The following is a 21,915-nucleotide window of genomic DNA, read 5'->3' as shown; positions in this document are numbered from 1 at the left end:
GTTTGAAATATCCAATAAATTTCGTTCCACTTCATGATTGTGTCCCACTTGTTGTTGATAATTCACAAAAAAAATACAGTTTTATATCTTTGTTTGAAGAATGAAATGTGGCAAAAGGTCGCAAAGTTCAAGGGGGCCGAATACTTTCGCAAGGCACTGTATTTTATATAGATGCATTACACACAGAGTGATATAGTTCAATCATTTCTTTCTTTTTTATTTTGATCATTCTAGCTTACAGCTACAGAAAATTGGAATATTTAATAAGACCAATAAAAAAATAATTTTTAATACCGAAATGTTGGCTTACTGGAAAGTATGTCCATGTACAGTATAGTGTGCACTCAGAACTCGGGGCTCCTTTTGCATAAATTACTGCATTAATGCGGCTTGGCACAGAGGTGATTAGCCTGTGGCACTGCTGAGGTGTTATGGAAGCCCGAATTGCTTTGATAGTGGCTTTCATCTCATCTGCATTGTTGGGTCAGGTGTCTCTCATCTTCCTCCTGACAATACCCCACAGATTCTCTATGGGGTTTAGGTCAGGCGAGTTTGCTGGCCAATTAAGCGCAGTGATACTATGATCATTAAAGCAGGTATTGGTACTTTTGGCAGTGTGGGCAGGTGCCAAGTGCTTCTGGAAGATTAAATCAGCATCTCTATAAATCTGGTAAGCAGAAGGAAGCATGAAGTACTCTAGAATTTCCTGGTAGAGAGCTGCACCGACTTTGGACTTGATAAAACACAGTGGGCCAACACCAGCAGATGACATGGCTCCCCAAATCATCACTGACTGTGGAAACTTCACACTGGACCTCATGCAACTTAAGCCTCGTACACACGCGTCGAAAATCGGCAGGGAATTTTCATCCAACGACCGATCTGCCGATTTTCGGCTTGTTAGTATGATGCTTCCGACAACCGACTCCGACTTTTCGGCGAAAAAATAACTGGTGTGCAGGCTATAAAATTTTTGTCCGCCGTCAAAACACGGCCGATTTTTGTGCAGTCAGTACAGATTTCGACAGGGAAAAATCTAATGAGCAAGACTGGGCATGCTCAGAGATGAAAGAACACAAAGAAAGCAAACCAACACATGACATCACTTCTGAAGTAGAATTTTGTCGGGCGAGAAAATTTGTGTGCAGTCTAGAGCACATTCCAACCAACAGACACCACTCTGGACAAAAGACGGACTATCGGTCGGTCGATAATCGCTGCTTGTGCACTAGGTTTTAGATTCTGTGCCTTTCCACACTTTCTCAAGACTCTTGGACCTTGATTTCCAAATTTTAAATGCAACATTTTCCACAGGTCAGTGATGATTTGGGGAGCCATGTCACCTGCTGATGTGTAACACACACATATATATATATATATATATATATATATATATATATATATATATATATATATATATATATATATATTATTAGGGCTGCCACGACGCGTCGACTACAAAAAATCATTGACGTGCATGAAAGGCGTCGACGCGTCAACGTGTGACGTCACACGCCCCCTGGCCGGCCGCAGCGCCGCTTGAAGTATTGCCGGCCGGGAGAAATCAGTGCGCAGCAGCAGAACACCGGGCCCGGGGAGGAGATGCCGCCGTACGAGGGGCTGGGGACGGGGGGAGAGAAGACCGCAGGGGAGAGAAGACCGCGGTGGTCATAGACCTGGAAGAGGCATTTACTAAGTGAGTGTCCGGAGTCATATGCTGGGATTGGAATTGGGGTGCATGGGAGACATGGGATCTAATACTGGGGGGACATGGGACCTGTCATTAGAGTCTATTGGACCTGTCAGTGGGGGGTACATGGGGGTCTGCCAGCTGGGGGGTGTGTGGGATCTGTTGTTGGGGATTTATGGAGTCTGCCTGCTGGGGGTGTATAGGATCTGTCATTGGGGTTCATGGGGTCTGTCATTGGGGTTCATGGGGTCTGCTAGCTGGTGGTACATGGGATCTGTCATTGGGGTACATGGGGTCTGCCAGCTGGGGGTGTATAGGATCTGTCATTGGGGTTCATGGAGTCTGTCATTGGGGTTCATGGGGTCTGTCATTGGGGTTCATGGGGTCTGCTAGCTGGTGGTACATGGGGTCTGTCATTGGGGTACATGGGGTCTGTCATTGGGGTACATGGGGTCTGTCATTGGGGTACATGGGGTCTGTCATTGGGGTTCATGGGGTCTGCTAGCTGGTGGTACATGGGATCTGTCATTGGGGTTCATGGGGTCTGCCAGCTGGGGGTGTATAGGATCTGTTATTGGGGTTCATGGGGTCAGCCAGCTGTATTAGGTGGGAGGGCTTACTGAGGGGTCTGCAATGGGAGGGGGGCTTACTAAGTGGTCTGTACTAGGTGGGAGGGCTTACTGAGGGGTCTGCAATGTGAGGGGGGCTTACTAAGTGGTCTGTACTAGGTGGGAGGGCTTACTGAGGGGTCTGCACTGGGAGGGGGGGCTTACTAAGTGGTCTGTACTAGGTGGGAGGGCTTACTGAGGGGTCTGCACTGGGAGGGGGGCTTACTAAGTGGTCTGTACTAGGTGGGAGGGCTTACTGTGGGGTCTGTACTGGGAGGGGGGCTTACTGAGGGGTCTGTATTAATTACAGGATTAATTAGCTAATCAAAAAAACAATTAAGCAAAAAAAGAAAACATTTAAATAATCGTTAGATTAGTCGACTAATCGTAAAAATAATCGATAGATTAGTCGACAGACAAATTAATCGTTAGTTGCAGCCCTAATATATAAATATATAAATATATATATGAGTTCACTTTTTTAAATTACTGAAATTAAGTTTTTGATGATGATCCAATTTTATGAGAGGCACCTGTATAAGATACCTTTCCAGCTTCTATCAAGGAGTGAGCAGCAGAGTAGTTGCATCCAAATCTGAAATTATCAGAGGCAGCAGTGCCTTAGATCTCACACTTCGGATACACTGATAGTAGGCTGTAGGGACCTAGGAGTACCCAGAGCATCGCATACCAGGAATCGCCCTGCTACTGTTCAGGAGGAGTTTCTGCTTAGGGCACAATTAACTAAAGTGAAGATCTGCTAAGTTAAAAGGAACATCTAGAAATAGTATATACAAAAAGAATTCCCCTTGTGGTATGGGACTATAAATGCCGCTGAACACTGTATACTGCATAAAATAATCTTTATTGATACAAAATAGGACAAATCATAAAAAACACAATATTTAGAAAAAGACACAATTGCACATACAGGGCATTAAAAATGCATGCATTTGACAGACCGAATACCGAACCAGGATGGGGACGCTAGGTACATAGGGCAATCATGGAACCGGAACCGACCCTACGCGTTTCGGGCATGGAATCAGCCCTTCCTCAGGGGTCACCCAGAGTTCCAAGTAGAGCGCCTAGTGTATCCTTTGTGTCCAACCAGTGGATTGTATCGGTCTGTCGAATAAAAACGGTATTGCTACCGTGTGGAGGAATGCCCAAGTTTCCCAAAGCCCGTTCAGGGCAAGAGAACTCCGTGAGAGTATGGAAAGTATAGTAGCAGTAGCTGCCCGGAGGGACCCGCAGGGCACCACGATGACCAGTCAGTAATGGCTCAGCATGGACCGCTCACATATAAGAGAGTATAATCATTTGTGATACCTTTAGTATGTGGAGTAAATGCGACCGCAGAGGGTCAAATGAAGTGGCTATGGTACAGGTCTTATGTTGGCGTAGACATAATTGTGATAGTTGTTGTCCCTGGGTGTTCGTGGGCTTGGCATCCTCTAGCCACTTCATTTGACCCTCTGCGGTCGCATTTACTCCACATACTAAAGGTATCACAAATGATTATACTCTCTTATATGTGAGCGGTCCATGCTGAGCCATTACTGACTGGTCATCGTGGTGCCCTGCGGGTCCCTCCGGGCAGCTACTGCTACTATACTTTCCATACTCTCACGGAGTTCTCTTGCCCTGAACGGGCTTTGGGAAACTTGGGCATTCCTCCACACGGTAGCAATACCGTTTTTATTCGACAGACCGATACAATCCACTGGTTGGACACAAAGGATACACTAGGCGCTCTACTTGGAACTCTGGGTGACCCCTGAGGAAGGGCTGATTCCATGCCCGAAACGCGTAGGGTCGGTTCCGGTTCCATGATTGCCCTATGTACCTAGCGTCCCCATCCTGGTTCGGTATTCGGTCTGTCAAATGCATGCATTTTTAATGCCCTGTATGTGCAATTGTGTCTTTTTCTAAATATTGTGTTTTTTATGATTTGTCCTATTTTGTATCAATAAAGATTATTTTATGCAGTATACAGTGTTCAGCGGCATTTATAGTCCCATACCACAAGGGGAATTCTTTTTGTATACACTCTGACTAGGGATGATGGCCGCTGACACTGGGCACCGAGTATGAGAATACTTTCTGTCTCCATCTAGAAATAGTAAGTTCTCCTTTCAATGTAGGAATGAGGGCTAAAGCAACTACTTTTCTAAAAACATCCCAGTGTCCGATTTGTCTCTTCCCTTAATCTGCAGTAATGTTTGGACCTCTGGGGTTGTTGTTTTTAAAAAGGGGAATGCAGAGTTTGGTAGAACGTGACCTCTGTAACATGATGAGCTGTTAAAGACAGGCAGCAGTTCTTATAAACAGACTTTTTCTCCAGCCGCCTTGCATGTGTGGTGGGTGTAAAAGTATTTGGATGTTCAGTTCTGGTAAACAAGACCTGACAGTTCCAGACATCGCTCATGATCAGCAAACTGTTTCAACTCCCTATAAACATGTTCTCAGGAATAATATACGATTGCCCTCTGCAGTTATCACTGGCACTCCAATTCACATTCATGCGGCCAGGGATTAAAGAATATGATACAGCAGCAGGTGGGAAGATGTGTATAAAAGTAGATCCTGTGCTGAATGTGGAAGAATTTGCTCCAGCTCCACCAGGACTAGAACTGGTTGGAAGGGCAAAATCAGTGGAATGTATGAAATACAGGTTCACTGAAATGTCAACCTGGAACTGAATATTTTATACTTATAATGAAAAGACATTCAGGTTCTTTTCTTTATTTCAGGATTTATCACAGAGAATAAGAGAATAAGGCGTATGTAGATTTTCTGATACTTTACCATGGAGCACAATTCCTACAGAATTCAAGTTGCTAGAAAAGTAGTTGTGTTTTCTCCTCTACTCCTTACGAGGCAGAAATAAAAGCAGATTTTTATTGATTTATTTATTTTTTTTAAATAACAAACATGTCATACTTTCCTGCTCTGTGCAGTGGTTTTGCACAGTGCAGCCCCAATCTTCCTATTAACCAGGTCCCCCACCACCACTCCTGGCCCCTCCTTCCTGCTGAGTGCCCCCATAGTAAGCTCACTTCCGAGCCACTGCTATGTGTGTCCATTCACACCCTGTGCGTGGCTTGGCCCCACCCCGCCTGGCTCATTAGCTGTGATTTGACCGTAATGGGAGCTAATGGCTACCACTGCTGTGTGAGGTAATGAGGAGGAAGAGACAAGGGAGAGCAGCTGGTCTCATGCACATCGCTGGATCGAGATGGGGCTTGGGTAAGTATGAGGGCGGCTGCTGCACACAGGTTATTTTACCTTCATGCATAGAATGCAATAATGTGAAAAAAAACTTCTTCCTTTACTACCACTTTAATAATGATTACTTCTAGTAAAGGAATCCGCACACCAATCTAATATGCATATTAGGTGATCTAATGTTATTAGAAATAAAGGGCAAAAGTTAGCACTAGATCAGCCCCAGTGTACGCTTCCTGGCTGCTGATAGACTGCATATTGTGCAATGGCTGGTTAAATCCCCCTGCTGGTCTGCCCCCTTGTACAACATGGCCACTTTTCCCCCAGAGTGGGTGAAAATTGCAACTTCCCCTTGGATGAGGATGAAAGTAACACTTCTATGACCTCATTCACACTGGCATTGACAAACCTGCAATGATACAGTATGTGTTTATATGCATTTAAAGGTCATTTCTAAACGCATAAAAATGTAGAATACTTTTTAATTGTAAAATTCACATTATGAGTTCACCTGTGTTTAGGGGTGTTCAGTTTAGTTGGGTTTAGAGAAAATAGAGTTATGTGTCTCCAGGGTTATATGAAATACTCTGAAAACATTTAAACACACATAAGTATGGAGAAACTCTGCGCTCGGGCACTGTAAAAATACGCTGCAGGTACTAAAATTTGTGATACCAAATTCAACCAACTAGTAGGGAAAAAGTGCAACACTAAATAAAAAAATAAGCACATGTAAAGGCAAATACATTGAAACTCACTAGAACTTGACCTGGGAAACAAGATATTCTAGATAGTTTTTCCTGTGTTTATAACCTTAATGCAGGATGCTAGTTTTGAATGTTGTCGAAGGCTAGGTTCCCATCTTTACATTTTCCTGCAGTCAAGTCATTTAAATGGGCTGCTGGATGGGGAAATGCAAAGAAAAAGTCCCTGCCATGTCCACACCATGACGGTAGAAGTCTGTCCTTCCTCTGGAATTTACGCCAGCATATCTTCTTTTACACGTTTCAACAATATCTACCCATCTATATCATAAATCTGTGGCAATACACATGCAGCCAGACTCCATGTTTCGATGCCTTGGATATCAAAGCAGGTCCCTTCTATGGGTGGGTGGCTTGGAGAGTTGCTCATATTACAGAAGTGTAAGAACTAATCCACATATCACAGGATAAGAAGACCAAATCTATGCAGATGTAGGCTAGCTGGATGCATTTTGTGGAGACTCCTTCATACTGAAATCTTTTGAGTGCCATCCCCTAATATCTCATCTAGTGGTTGGGAGCCGGTTAGATTCCCAGATCAGATTGTCAGGCTATAACTTGGGCATGGTACACTTCTGTCTACACCTGGGTCAGCGAAAAAATGAGGGATGGAGCCCGATTTTTGCGGGGAAGACCACAGTGAGGTTCTTTTGGGTTATGGCTTTTAAAAAGCAACGCAGCCACGCGTATTGTGTGTTTATGCGCACTAAACAAACACTTTGCAGACCCTAAGACCACACCCAGATACGTAACTGCATATGCCAACAGGGGTATGTAATTTCAAATGCAAGATGTATGCCCACTATGGAACCCCCTTCACCCCCCTCCCCATGTAGACCATTTTATATTTTTTTTTTAAAAAAATGAGTTTAAAGCATCATGGGTAAATAACTTTTACAGCTTTCTCATGCAAAGGCAACATTGATAATAAAAAAAATGGGTTTATATTTATTTGAAAAGCTGGCGGTTAGCTGCACATTAGGGGATTTTTCATGGGCTTGTAATTCACCTTTTAAGGAAAACCCCAGGTATGGTACCATTTGGGATCCTAACACTTTTCAGACTCGTACATACACTGGGAGCAGACTATTGACCATAGTTTGGCAGTTTTTAGATCTTTAAAGGCTTCTTATCCAGTTCAGGTCCACAGCCTACTGAATATTTTGTAAAATTTTACTTAGGATGTTGTGTAATTTTTACATCAGTTTTTTATGGCCATATGTACACTAGGCATTTAGCATGTGTTCTGTAATGTGTACAGATAATCCTGACATTTAATGCACTGGGAGGTACAGCTGCACCATCCAGCCCAACTGCCTGGAACCTTTCAAACTGTACCAAGTCATGTTCAGAATGCTTGTGTTAATGCAATTTTGTCCCTAAACACATACCTGTAGGGCCCTAAACGAGAGTACCACTTGGTAAAGTGGTCAGCCTCATCCAGCTGCAGAAGCTTTCAGCCTGTCAGAGTTTGACAGGCTGCAGGCATTGGGGGATTGATGGCTCAGCTGTGTGTCCAGAGTGCACTAAATGGTCAGGATTGGCCACACACAGGTTGAAGGCCTAGTATGCATGTGGCCCAAACAGTAACAGTCCTTTCCTTATAGCCTTACAGTATGGATGAAAAACAAAAAAATCTGTATCTGTCTATAGATTAGAATTGTAAATGTATATGGACCAGCTGTGTGCGTGGGGGTGGAGCTATATTTGCACATCAGATATGTGACAAAGATATTGGCTCAGTGGGGGGGGTTCTCTAATTTAATCATTAAAACACTGTGCTACAAGAATGCAGAAATATAAGTTCGCTTTAATTACAGTTGATGTTTAGGGTTTAAAGTGTTACTAAACCCAGGACACGGCATTCACTATATATCTGGTCACCCACAACACACAGAACATGGAAATGCAATAATTTTAGTAAATATAAACTGCTAAATATTTTCTCATCAGTATATAGCAGCCATGTGACTTCTATCAGTGCCTGGTTAGAGCTTGTAGGAGGAGTTTTCATTCTCCCATGAATGTCCTATAAGGATGCAGGACCCCTGACCCCCTGTCTGGACAGTGCTGATTGGCCCTGTGCTGATCACATGCACTCTCTAGCAATACACATCAAACTGAGCATGTGCAGACTGACTCCAATGACTGTCTTATCCAGAGTTGTTTTGGCGACAATGCCAGAAGGGGAGATCTGTGCACACAGGATCAAACATCCTTTTTACACAATGCAGAGGATTAACCCCTTAGGTTCCACAGTGAGTATAACAAGCATGCTTTACTGCATATACAGACTGATTTTACTGTTGTGGGTTTAGAAACACTTTAAGCAATTGCTTTTATTGCAGAATTCTGCCTAAAAAGCAAAAAAAGGGGAGCAACTCTGTATACCTATTCTATGACTGACCTGTGTATGATGTAAGCCTTGTGTTGTCTCCTGGGCTGCTTCCCTTACATTGTTTTGTGCAGACCAACTCATACACACATTTTTGAGGCTATTCTGAGGCCAGATTCCTCCAAGTAATACTCTGCAGAATGACAGATGCCAGCCTGGAAGACTTTAGGGAACATGCCCAGTGACTGAATTTGTTAGGAGCCCTTGGATCCAAAATTGACCTATTTAGAAATGTGCACATCTTTGCAAAATAGAAGCCATGAAAAATGTAGACAATAGTTATACTTTTAATATTGCGTGTTTTTATTTTCTCATGCAGGGTTTTGGCTGGTGTGGACAATAATCATAATACTCAGCTGCTGTTGTGTTTGTCATCATCGGCGAGCCAAGCACCGCCTTCAAGCACAGCAACGGCAACACGAGATCAACCTCATAGCGTACCGTGAAGCGCACAGCTACTCATCAGTGCCATTTTACTTCCGTATGTTACTGATCTATCTATTTATAAACCTGTGTGTATGCCAAAGGTCACCATCTGTCTAGGGTGTGACTCCGACTATGTCTGTTTATTTCTGAGGTCAAGTGGAAAGGTGGATGGGTGCATTCAGAGCCGCTCTGTCCATTGATCGAAAGGCAATTGAATAATATATCACAAATATTAATTTACCTTGCCCCTATTTTTATTGGTCTAAAATTATTGCATTGGCAAATTCAAAAAATGATTATTTTGAAATGTGTCAACACCTATGCTGCATGTGTAATTTCTTGAAGTATCTAGGTTGCTTCCATAAAATAAAAAATCAGTTTACAAAGGTTACACCCATAGGTGTGCGCAGCCTAATGCATTAGGGTGTGCACACCAAAGCTCAAACACACCCTACCGTTCACTCATGATGTTTATTCAGAAAGGGAGGGGGCCGGCAAATTATATATTTACCGGTCCCTTTCCCCACTCATCCTAAAACATCCCCCACAGCAACAGTCGGCTGGAGAGGGAAGCTGGAAGAGCTGTGGGGGTAAGGGGGAGGGGAGCCAGGGCACTAGGGGTAATCTGTGCTGCACAGGGTGATTGGGGTGTGCCTGGGTACACCTGGCACACCCTGTGCGCACACCTATGGTTAAACCACTATATTTTAGTGACTTTGTCACTATAGAGTCACTTATTCACAATGACCGGCTGTAAAATAACAAAAGCTTTACTCTTCCGGTGGCCCATGGGCTGAAATGCCACTGCTTCGCTGATCCTTGGCGCACAGCAGGTATTCAATCCTTCTGGTGCACATAAGACCTAGAACTTCCTCTTTATGCTGTAGTTTCGCCTGCCAGCTCTACATCGAATAGTGGAAGTATGAGCTGGTGAGAAGCCAACCAAGGCGCTAAACCTGTGAAGCCAATGTTCAACTTAATCCCAGTAGTCCTGCTGCCAGGAATTCCTGCATGAGGATAGAAAAAACCAAACAAACGGCACACAAAATCCAGTGGGGATTTTAATGAGTGTAATGGCCTTATAAATTGAACTGTTTGACTGCGTTGGCAAATATTGAACTTGAACCACTGCCAACGGATCCCATGCCACATAAGTGCTCATCTGCATGCCTGAGCCATGAGTGCACTGTAGTGATAGTTTTGGACATTTCTTGCAAATGGACATTCTGCCACATGAATATATTACCATCACTAAAGTGCACTCATGGCTCAGACGTGCAGTTGAGCACTCACTTGGCATTGAATCATGTGGCAGTGGCTCAAGTTCAGTATTGGCCGATGCAGTCAAGAAGTTCAATCCATTAGGATGTTGCCACCAACATTCATTCTATCCCCATTGTCCTTGGGCTGGATTTTATGTCTTATTTGAAAAGAGCCATGGCATTACGGTAAGGAAGCATATATTTCGCAATCCCAGAAATGTGGAATACTCAAAGCAAAGAGGCAGCATTTCCATTTCAACACAAAACCAGAAAGGTAAATATACCACCTGTGTGTGTGTGTTTTTTTTTTTTTTTTTTTTTTTTTTTACACTGCCTTGGCTTTGTGTATAAGTTACTCAATGGAATGATAAGGTCACTTTAAAATTTCCCTAGCTTCTGCCTTGAAATAATTTGTGAGATCCCTTTTGGGGCGGGCAGGAAAATGAAGACCTGGAAAAACCACACCTATATTTGTAGACTTATTGGTTAACTAAATAGATTTTAGTGCAAACTTTCAAGGCATGTTGGCCTCTTGTAACAAAGAGTCCGTAAAGTCACCAGTTCTGTGCACATAGGCTACATTCAAAGTAGGGATCGACCAATATCAGTTTTTCGTTGCCAATACCGATATTTTGGCCATCGCATATCGGTATCAGCCGATATGGGCCAATATTTTGTACTTTTAAAGTTTAAAGTTTTGAAAAATAAAGACGCAAATCTGGAACTGAACATGTTAATATTTGTTTAATGGCTGGCTGTCTGGCACCCTGTGGTGGGTGGCTGGCTGTCTGGCACCCTGTGGTGGGTGGCTGGCTAGCATCTGTGGTGGGTGGCTGGCACCCTGTGGTGGGTGGGTGGCTGGCTGGCTGGCACCCTGTGGTGGGTGGGTGGCTGGCTGGCTGGTACAGGGCCTGTGGGTGGGTGGCTGGCTGGTACAATGCCTGTGGCTGGCTGGTACAGGGCCTGTGGGTGTGGGTGGCTGGCTGGCACCGGGCTGCTGTGGGTGCCAGCCAGCCACCCACACCCACAGGCCCTGTACCATTCATTTATTAAAACACAGGGGAAACTATTTGGGAAGTATAAATAAAGCAAACGTTATGCTTCCCAGATCAAGTGCTCCTGCATTTGAATGTAATTGCGTTTTTCATGCGTGTAGACGCATTCAGGATATCTAATCTGCCCAAGGACACAAGTATATTTTTCTGTAAACTGTGCTAAACTAAATGCTTGAAATCCCAGTGTGATATAAATGCACGTAAAAAAAATGTATTTTATTTTTTGTAGATTAATGCTTTATGAATGCACTGTATCTTTTTTGAATTTATTACAGGGATAGCAAAGAATAAAGTATTCTGAATCCCTTCACTTTTTTTTTTCTAGTATTGTTATGTTTTAGCCTGATACTACAGTTGTTTAAATACATTTTTGCCTCATTTAATCTATGCTCAGTACCCCATAATCACATTGGCAATGGTATTCAGACCCTTTGTACAAACACTTGAAATTTAGCTCAGATGCCTCAGATTTCTCTTGATTGTTGCTAAGATGTTTCTACACCCTGATTGGAGTCCACCTGAGGTTAAATTAAATCTAAATTGATTGGACGTGATTTGCAAATGTACACACCTTTCTATAAAAGGTCTCACAGCTGACAATGCATACTGTATTAGAGCAAAAGCCATTAGGTCAAAGGAACTGCCTTCAGAGCACATAGACCGGGTTATTGCAATGCACCGATCTGGGGAAGTCTACAAAAAAATGTCTGCTGCACTGAAGGTTTTCAAGAGCACAGTGGCCTCCCGAATTCCCAAATGGAAGAAGTTTAGCACCACCAGGACTCTTCCAAGAGTTTGTTGCCCGGCCAAACTGAGCAATCGGGTGAGAGGGGCTTGGCAAGAGAGGTGATCAAGAACCCAATGGTCACTCTGAGCTCCAGAGATCCCATGTGTAGATGAGAAACGGTTCCAGAAGGACAACCATGACTTCCGCCTTCCACCGATCTGGGCTCTGTGGGAGAGTGGCTGAACAGAAGCCTACTAGGAGTTTGCAAAAAAGCACATGAAGGACTCTGAGGAACCAATATTCTCTGGTCTGTTTAAAGAAAAAAAGGGTTGGGACTTTGAGTGAGGCATATAACTAAGTCTGATTGTAAAACTGAGTCAGGGAAGTACAAATAAATATCCATTTTTTAGGTACAACAAATGATGACAATGTTAAAACATGTAAAAATTCAGGATAACATGCATAAATGATGCCAGTCTGACCAAAACATATTAAGAGTGTACAGTGTATCAAATGATCTAAATGCTGGCATTCCAAAGTCAAGTAAGAAAATGGTTGAGACAGACATATATAAATGGTATTTGAGTATTGTTCATGAAGATTGCATCCTGTGATGCTCTACGCGTTGTGTTTCTACACTCATCAGGAGCTGAAGCAATCGTTTATCTACCAAAAGATATGTCAAAGTGTCTAGTAGTATCATCGCCAGGGCATGGCAATGTCTGTCACAGTTGGTGGTCTACTTACTAGTTGGTTCAGACTGTCGCCACATGGGGCCATGAAGGCAGGTACTCAAAAACCGTCTAACCCGGGAACTGAGGGAGGATACTATGCGCTTGTGGGGTAGAAAAGTGGAAGTGTAGGATAGGTGTCCTCTCCATTGGAGGAAACCACAGCCTCAGCTAGTAATCCTATATAGTTCCTGAAAAAATATATAATGAGGCGAATATATTCATGTATCAAACGTAAGGTTTAATGGAGTATGCTGTAAATGCTGAGTACCATGCATGGTGAGGCTGGAAATAGGTGCCAAACCCAGGAAGAGAAAAAGAGAGCACATGTGCTAAACAAAAAGCGAATATATGCAAAGGGATGTAGTGGTGTGAGACTGAGTTTGAGTACCTTCCTTCATAGCCCCATGTGGCGACAGTCTGAACCATTTTATATATTTTCAGGAACTTTATTGGATTACTAGCTGAGGCTGTGGTTTCCTCCCATGGAGAGGACACCTATCCTACACTTCCGTTTTTCTACCCCACAAGTGCATAGTATCGCTCCCTCAATTCCCGGGTTAGACGGTTTTTGAGTACCTTCCTTCATAGCCCCATGTGGCGACAGTCTGAACCAACTAGTAAGTAGACCACCAATTGTGACAGACATTGCCATGCCCTGGCGATGATACTACTAGACACTTTGACATATCTTTTGATATTCATATTGTTTTTTGATAAACGATTGCTTCTGCTCCTGACGAGTGTAGAAACACGAAACGCGTAGAGCATTACAGGATGCAATCTTCATGAACAATATTGAAATACCATTTATATAGGTCTGTCTCAACCATTTTCTTGACTTTGGAATTCCAGCATTTAGATCATTTGATACACTGTACACTCTTAATAAGTTTTAGTCAGACTGGCATCATTTATGTATGTTATCTTGAATTTTTACATGTTTTAATATTGTCCTCATGTGTTGTACCTAATAAAATGGATATTTATTTTTACTTTCCTGACTCTGTTTTACAATCAGACTTCGTTATATGCCTCACTTAAAGTCCCAACCCTTTATTTCTTTGTCCTCGATTACAGGGATGAAGGTACAATGGTAAGTTTTAACCTCATTAAAAAGTCCCAACCTCTCTCCATATATATATATATATATATATATATATATATATATATATATATATATATATATATACTCTGGTCTGATTAAAACAAAGATGGAACTGTTTGGCTACAGTTTAAATATTTTGTCGAGAGGAGGCCAAGCACTGCTCATCACCAGGCCAATACCATCCCAACAGTGAAGCATGGTGATGGTAGAATCAGGATGTGGGGGTGTTTTCAGCAGCAGGGACTGGTAGACTGGTCAGAGTTAAGGGAAAGCTTAATGGAGCAAAGTACAGAGATATCCTCAATGAAAACCTGTACCATAGCGCCCAGGACCTTAGACTGGGCCGAAGGCTCACCTTTCAACGTGACCCCCGGTCAACACAACACAAGCTTAGGGACAACTCTGTGAATGTCCTAGAGCGGCCCAGCCAGAACCCTGTTGAACATTTCTGGAGAGACCTGATAATGGCTGTCCACCGATGGTCCCCATCTAACCTAACTGAGCTTGAGATGATTTGCAATGACATATGGCAGAAAATCCCCCAATCCAGGTGTGCAAAGCTTCTCGCTTCATACCCAAAAACACTTGAGGCTGTAATTGCTGCTAAATGTACTAGTGTTGAGTAAAGGGTCTGAATACTCTTTAATAGATTCACAAATGTTGTTTTTTAAAATACTGTTTCCACTTTGTCATTATGGGGTACGGAGTGTAGATTAATGAGAAAATGAATTTAAAAAACTGTAGTATCATCAGGCTGCAATATAACCAATTGGAAAAAAAGTGAAGGGGGTTTGAATACTTTATGAATGCACTATATAGTGGTTTAAATGTGTTTTATAGATGCATATACATGCATTTTTGTCATTGCCGATGTTAATGAGGTCTTGGACATGTTTTACTAATGATTGTATTTATCTGTCTTTGCAGGGTTTCTGCCAAACTATTTACTACCTCCTTATGAAGAAGTGGTGAACAGACCTCCAACTCCTCCTCCTCCATATACTGTCCTTCATCAGCAGTGCGTTGCAGCATGTTCTAGTGCTGTAGCCATTGACCCTGTTAGGACCGGGCAGCATAGCCAAACAAGTTCTCCAGCTGCAGCAAGCTGTAGTGAAACACGACCTCCAAGTATCGTAGATGGTGAACCTTCAACAACGTGTCTAGAGAGAGTAGCATTCAAACCAAGCAGCCTTGAGTCGAACGATCCAACCACTGGTGCTGAGTTGGAAGAGATGGCAGATCAAGTGTCCTTCTTAGACAAGGAGTCAAAAGAATTCTTGAAGGACTATAGCTCTGAAAGCTTTGATCAGAGCGGTTTCTTTGATGGCAAAGACAAAACACCTGGCAGACACCGAAGATTTACCGGTGACTCGGGCATTGAAGTGTGCCTGTGCAGTCGGAGCCATCATGATGACTTTAAAGAACTCGACGGTTTAATTGATGACACAGGTGAAAACTTCTGTGACAGCTGTACGTCATGTGACACTCACCCCCACAGAGACGAAGAAGAAGGGATGTTTGATCATGCAGAGGTCTCTCATGATCTGGATCATCCACGACAGCCTTTGAGCTTACTGAATACCATCAATGAACAAGACTCGCCAAATTCTCACAACAGCAGTAGCTCCCGTGGCTAAAGGATAATCCGTTCATGCTGGAAAGCATCAGTGAATGATCCCATACCACATACTTTTTTTTTTTTTTTTTTTTCATTGTCCTGTACGTAAAACAAAAAAACTCAGAACTGTTCAACCAAAGCTGGAGAGAAGACAACATAAGTACACACTCAACGCTTTAACCAATGCCTTTTCTAGATTGAGCTTTGGTATGGATGACTTTGGTGATGGAATACTAGGACAATAAAAGCAGAAGCTGGAGCTTAATAGGTTCAGGTGGAGGCTTCAGCATGCAAAATGTCCAGATTTTGTTGCGTTTGTTTTATATGAACAAGAGCTTCTCTCCTTGTTTCGTTGCTCCTTTCCTATAGAAGATTTTTTTTTTTTTTTTTTTATCAGAATGCCAACATGTTGGTTCTGATAGACTAAGAGCTACCTGGAAATGCTGAGATTAGATGAATGAGAGTGGAGCATTACTCTTGTCAACTGGAAGGACCTTGGCACGAGAGAAGAGAAATACAGAATATGCGCCAGTATTGTGATGGAAGGATGTGAACAAATAAAACCACAGGCAGGGGTGGGGGGCTTCAGTGTTTTTGTAGCATGGGGTATGTAAAGTGTTTGCCTTTACAGATTATAGGTGCAAGCAAACACTAACCCCAAATGTTTTTCCACTACTAGTTGACATCCCAATGTTACATGGTGGAATCCTATAATTCACCTCAAGGTGGAGGGGGGGGGAATCTTGTGTATCGTTCTCACTATTTTAGAAAATGGGTCATTTTCTAGCCTTAAACATGTATAAGCTTTGTTCCCCCCCTTTTCCTTTTTTGTAACTAAAATGGGAAAATAGCAATTATATTAATTTTTTTATTTTTCTTGTATTTTTTTTTTTTTCCGAATGGACATAATGAAAAATCCTATTGCGCAGCTGGTCTGCCCAGAACATACTGTAGTTGCCTCTCTTACCGCTGTTCAGAGGCCGCTGTAGCGCACATAGATTATTGCATGAGTTGGAAGTCACGAATGATCAGCAAGAGCTGTCCCAGGTGCTTACTTTTCCAGTGGACTTGGCACTAGTGGTATCATATGCAGTAGAACACCAACTCCTCCATCCATTGTCCACAATGAGCACAGCTACTTTGTATGAGCAGTATTTTCATGTGTTATATTGGAAACAATTCAGTTTCTGAAATGACCACTAAAAGAAAATGGATATGGTCACATTGATTTTGCCTATGGGAATGCATGCTTGTGTAAGTCTGTATTCCATACAGTAAGCTTTGTGGTAGTAATGTTACTGCAGTTTTAATTTACAAGATTTTGTTTAATTTTTTTTTTCTTAAACCAGTTGAACATTCCCTTGATTTAGACAAAAGGGTCAGAATTGGTCTTTAATGAATCTACTAGAGATATTATACTTGTATTCAGATAGTGACTGTTCAACCCATGTTACTGTTGACTGACGCTGACGTAAAGCGATTTTTTAGGTTTTTAACTGAAATTTTCTGACTGAGACTCCTCTGTGCAGATAGGTAGCAATCTTTCCCTAGCCCAGCTTGCAAGGATTTACCAGCATTGGGACCTAAAATTTCAGGCTTGTCCAGTGGTGCCATCTGTGGATGAAAGCTGGTATTCTGGTGCGACCATAAAAATAAAAAATAGGGGTCCCTTAGGCACTGTAAAGAATATGGGTCCCTCTGCTGTCAGAAGGGTTATTTAAGGGTATTACATAGATGGGTCTCGGGCAATCGGGGGATTTCCATCAAAAATGGAAATCCCTTTTAAGTGTGCCTTTCACTCTGGCCATTAGAGGGAGCTAGTTTGTAGGTTGAAGCACGTTTTCCACAAATCTAGGTTGTCATTTCCTTAGAAATGAGTGAACGTGTGTCCACGCTGTCATTTCACTATTTACTGGTGAATTGGTAGGCTTTATTGACTCAGCCCCAAGATGGCTGCCTCACTATGTGCATGTAATGAAAGCATTTAAAGAAGGTTCAATCCTACCAAATCTACTCTTGAAGTGTACATTTTTTGAGCACTGACTGCTCTGTGCTTATGGAATATTTTTTTGTAATATTTCATTAGGTAAGATGCAAAAAATGTGCACTTCTGTTACAACAAAATATCTATGTGGCAACACGCATCGACATTGACAACTTTCTTGCACTGGATTTTGTCATTTTGTTGATTAATTAAAGGAAACTTTTGAGAATAAAATGCTGTGTAGTGTCCACTGATTGTGCTCATTGACATCACATATTTGCATAGCTGATTACTTTGTACTGGAGATCCCTTGCTGTAGATTTGAATATAGTTTTGACTCTCCTATACCCTTTAAATGTAAGTATATTTAATAGAAACTTGTGAGTTTTACACACTTTATCTGCTCTAGAAAAGGTGAAATTTTTATTGGTTGCCAAGTTTATTAACGCAATCCTGTTTTAGCCACGGCACAGAAATTGATGATGGCGTACATGTAAATGAGGTCCCTATAAAATTGACTTTCCTGCTGATTTTTTTCCTTTGTCTGGTTTATAGAGTTGTATTTTAGGGGTAAGGGAAACTAAAATTTAATTTTACTGAAATTTTGTCAAAAATCATGAGATTTTTCCCCATATTTTGTCTTTTTAGAAAAATGCACTGGATTCCATAATTATTATTTTTTATTATTACTATTTACTATTACTTTCTTTTACAGAAGAGACAAAAATACAGTGGAGAAAAAAGTAAATGTAACGATTTAAATACACAAAAAAGGAAAAACTTACAACTACAAAGAACACTACATAAGCTAAACTACTCTAAATGCAGCCCAAACACACCCCCTAAAATAAATAATTTTTATTTTTTTAAGATAATTATGACTCAATAGCTCAATGTAGGACATCAAGAGTTGGCAAAATCAGTCTTTTGCACCAAAATCACCCCACTCATTCTTGCTGTAATCATTGTAAGGTCATCACTTGCACATCTATTTACTTGTGCCCTGTAGCTGGTTTGCTGTGGTGTTTGGAATACCGGTTTTATTCTTTTTGTACACGTGTATTTGTTAAAGTGGATCCCACACCTACACCACAAACACACACACACACAAGCCTTCACTAAAAATCGCATTGCCATACAGCTGTGCATGCTGATTGGAAATTATCTTACATTAAACTAAACTTTATCTGCTCTAGAAAAGGTGAAATTTTTATTGGTTGCCAAGTTTATTAACGCAATCCTGTTGTAGCCACGGCACAGAAATTGATGATGGCGTACATGTAAATGAGGTCCCTATAAAATTGACTTTCCTGCTGATTTTTTTCCTTTGTCTGGTTTATAGAGTTGTATTTTAGGGGTAAGGGAAACTAAAATTTAATTTTACTGAAATTTTGTCAAAAATCATGAGATTTTTCCCCATATTTTGTCTTTTTAGAAAAATGCACTGGATTCCATAATTATTATTTTTTATTATTACTATTTACTATTACTTTCTTTTACAGAAGAGACAAAAATACAGTGGAGAAAAAAGTAAATGTAACGATTTAAATACACAAAAAAGGAAAAACTTACAACTACAAAGAACACTACATAAGCTAAACTACTCTAAATGCAGCCCAAACACACCCCCTAAAATAAATAATTTTTATTTTTTTAAGATAATTATGACTCAATAGCTCAATGTAGGACATCAAGAGTTGGCAAAATCAGTCTTTTGCACCAAAATCACCCCACTCATTCTTGCTGTAATCATTGTAAGGTCATCACTTGCACATCTATTTACTTGTGCCCTGTAGCTGGTTTGCTGTGGTGTTTGGAATACCGGTTTTATTCTTTTTGTACACGTGTATTTGTTAAAGTGGATCCCACACCTACACCACAAACACACACACACACACAAGCCTTCACTAAAAATCGCATTGCCATACAGCTGTGCATGCTGATTGGAAATTATCTTACATTAAACTAAACATTTTTTTTAGTTCAGTCTTGTTTTATTAAGAATTTGCTAATCCTGAGGAGAGAAATAGTCCATTCAGGTGAAGATATGATTCTAAATCACAGGTGATCTCATACATTAAGAGGTACATAGGGAGTATTTCCAAGATCCAAAACGGTGGGTATTAGAATATGATGATGTTTCTAAGACCTATATGAAAGAAAATTCCACAGGGAAAGCAGTCCAAGGTAAGGAATATATTACAGTATAAAACTGATGTGTATCCCGTTGTAGAGGGTTTCATATGAACTGGACACCAACACAACACAATAATAGAAAATTTAGAAAGGTGGAACAATAAAGAGAAGGAGGGGAAACAAAGCAGGGTATGAAATTAGGGCCAGAAACAGAGAAAGGGGTAGAAATGTATAAAAAATTAAATTTAAATGTACAGAAATGGGGAACCAGCGGAGGGCCCTAAGGGGGCAAATCAGAGTGTGAATAAACTAGGCATATCGCTTCATCGAGAAGCTCTTTCAATTCCTGAGATACTCTGAATACTATCTAGGTAATCCAAGTTTGATTAGAACATCCATAGATTGCCATTTCCTGTGCCAGGAATGATTTCCATTTATGCAATATGATCCATCACAGAAGCCCATTTTAGAAGGGTAGGAACTTGTTTTGACCACCAGTGGCATGTAATAACTGCCCGAGCTTATGTTAGAAAGTGTCTTAAATTGTCCTTTCTCTTTCGTTTGTTGACTGAAACGGCTCCAGAACTTCTTGACCCTTATGCTGCCCCTACAGCAGTGATGGTAGTAACTGCGTTTAAGTAAATGGCGTTACTTAACGCAGTTACTTTTCAGGGTAACGAGTAATCTATTTGATTACCCGTCCTATCCCTGTAACGCCGCTGCCGCTACTTTCGGCCGCGTTACCGCAATTACATCTACCGCCACTAGATGGCAGTAGATGTAATTGTATTCCCCCTCTCCTCTACAGGGCCGCTTTAAGCAATAATTGGGGGCCCCCGGCCGCTTAAAGCATTGGGGCCGCTGCAGCCCCGGCCCCTGCTGCACTCCAATTGGATACACTGATGTACTTTCCTACGTCAGCCGCTATGAGCGGCATGACGTCACATCCGGCGGGAGCGGCGGTGGATCGTCGGACTCACTGCAAGCAAGATGGTAACAGCGCAGATGCCGATCCGATCCCTCCCACAATAAAGACAGACGCCAGCAGCAGCATTCACAGCCAGGTAAACTGTGTTCCACCCAGTTGTGCCAAATGTTATATTTCTGGGGGCAGCGTCAGTGAACATACTGTATACAAAAGTGGCTTGAATGGGAGGGTGGCATCAATTTCAGAGATCCATAGGGCCTTTTTCGGAAGAAAACGAAGGTCCAGTTTTTATGTGGACTAAAACGCCAACATATTAACAGAGCTGATTGTTCATTTCCTTCTATTCTCCCAAGTGGTCTCTCTCATGCTATTGATAGATCAGTGAAAAGACATGTTACTTTAAATTTATTAAGCCTTTACCTTTTTTGTAATGAATTCAATTTTGGTATTTCTTCAGCTTTACAACATTACTGCCCCAGCAAAGAGTTTACGTGATTACAAAGTGCAATTTGTCCCTTTCCACAAAGACCTTGGATACCGGCACAGATACATATATAAGAGTCCGGAATTACTACAGATACTGAGGAAAGCAGGATACATGCGACTTAGGATAGCTATATACCGCCTGATATAAGGAAACAGTGCAGCAGATCTGAGCATTATTTCTAGCCATTAAACGTGTGGAATACTTTCAGTTTTCAAACAAGTTAGTCACAGAATTTTTTCTTTTCTCTGTACTTCACAGAGCATGTACTGCATCCATATGTCAGCTGATTCAAGGGAAATGTGGGTCCTGGCAGTTCATTTTAAAGTATAACGATCACGTTGTATAACAACTCATTCAGTTTAAAATAGAAATGAAAGGCAAAACATTTTTTTATAGATATAGAAAAAAAAACACTATCTTTTTCCCTTTTTAATAAACAATCACATTCACTCTGTTCTCAGCTGCATAAGAGCAGGGGAGGAGAAGCAGCAGCTTGAGCTTGCCAGTGAATGGCCTTGCAGCGGGGGAGTGTCAGGACAAGTCTGATCATTGGAGGAGAGTACACCAGGCTGCCTGGATGGTGGTGGCGTGGCACACTGGTGAAATAGCCGCTCACCTCCAAATCACTCTTAATGAGTGTACCAATAGGTAACAGGTCTCCAGTGTAGACGTAGACCTGCCACACCAGCCGTCAGCGACAATGGCGACGAAAAAAGTCAGTTACTTTGCTGAGTAACTAATTACTTTTTCAATATGGTAACTGAG

General features: G+C 41.7%; 1 protein-coding gene across 2 annotated transcripts in view; it reads left to right on the top strand.

Moving 5' to 3' along the window:
- Positions 1-16,178, top strand: part of WBP1L (WW domain binding protein 1 like) — a 91,749-nt gene extending 75,571 nt beyond the window's left edge. For both annotated transcript variants that reach the window (XM_082267516.1, XM_082267517.1), the window contains exons 3-4: positions 9,008-9,169; positions 14,925-16,178. In XM_082267516.1, coding sequence (XP_082123642.1) covers positions 9,008-9,169; positions 14,925-15,634 — 872 coding nt within the window. In that variant the 3' untranslated portion in view covers positions 15,635-16,178. The remainder of the gene's footprint in view (positions 1-9,007; positions 9,170-14,924) is intronic.
- The last annotated feature ends 5,737 nt before the right edge of the window (positions 16,179-21,915 follow it).

This window comes from Pelophylax lessonae (assembly GCF_965119305.1).
Source record: "Pelophylax lessonae genome assembly, chromosome: 9".
Lineage (NCBI taxonomy): Eukaryota > Metazoa > Chordata > Amphibia > Anura > Ranidae > Pelophylax > Pelophylax lessonae.
This window is presented reverse-complemented; position numbering and strand designations above follow the sequence as displayed.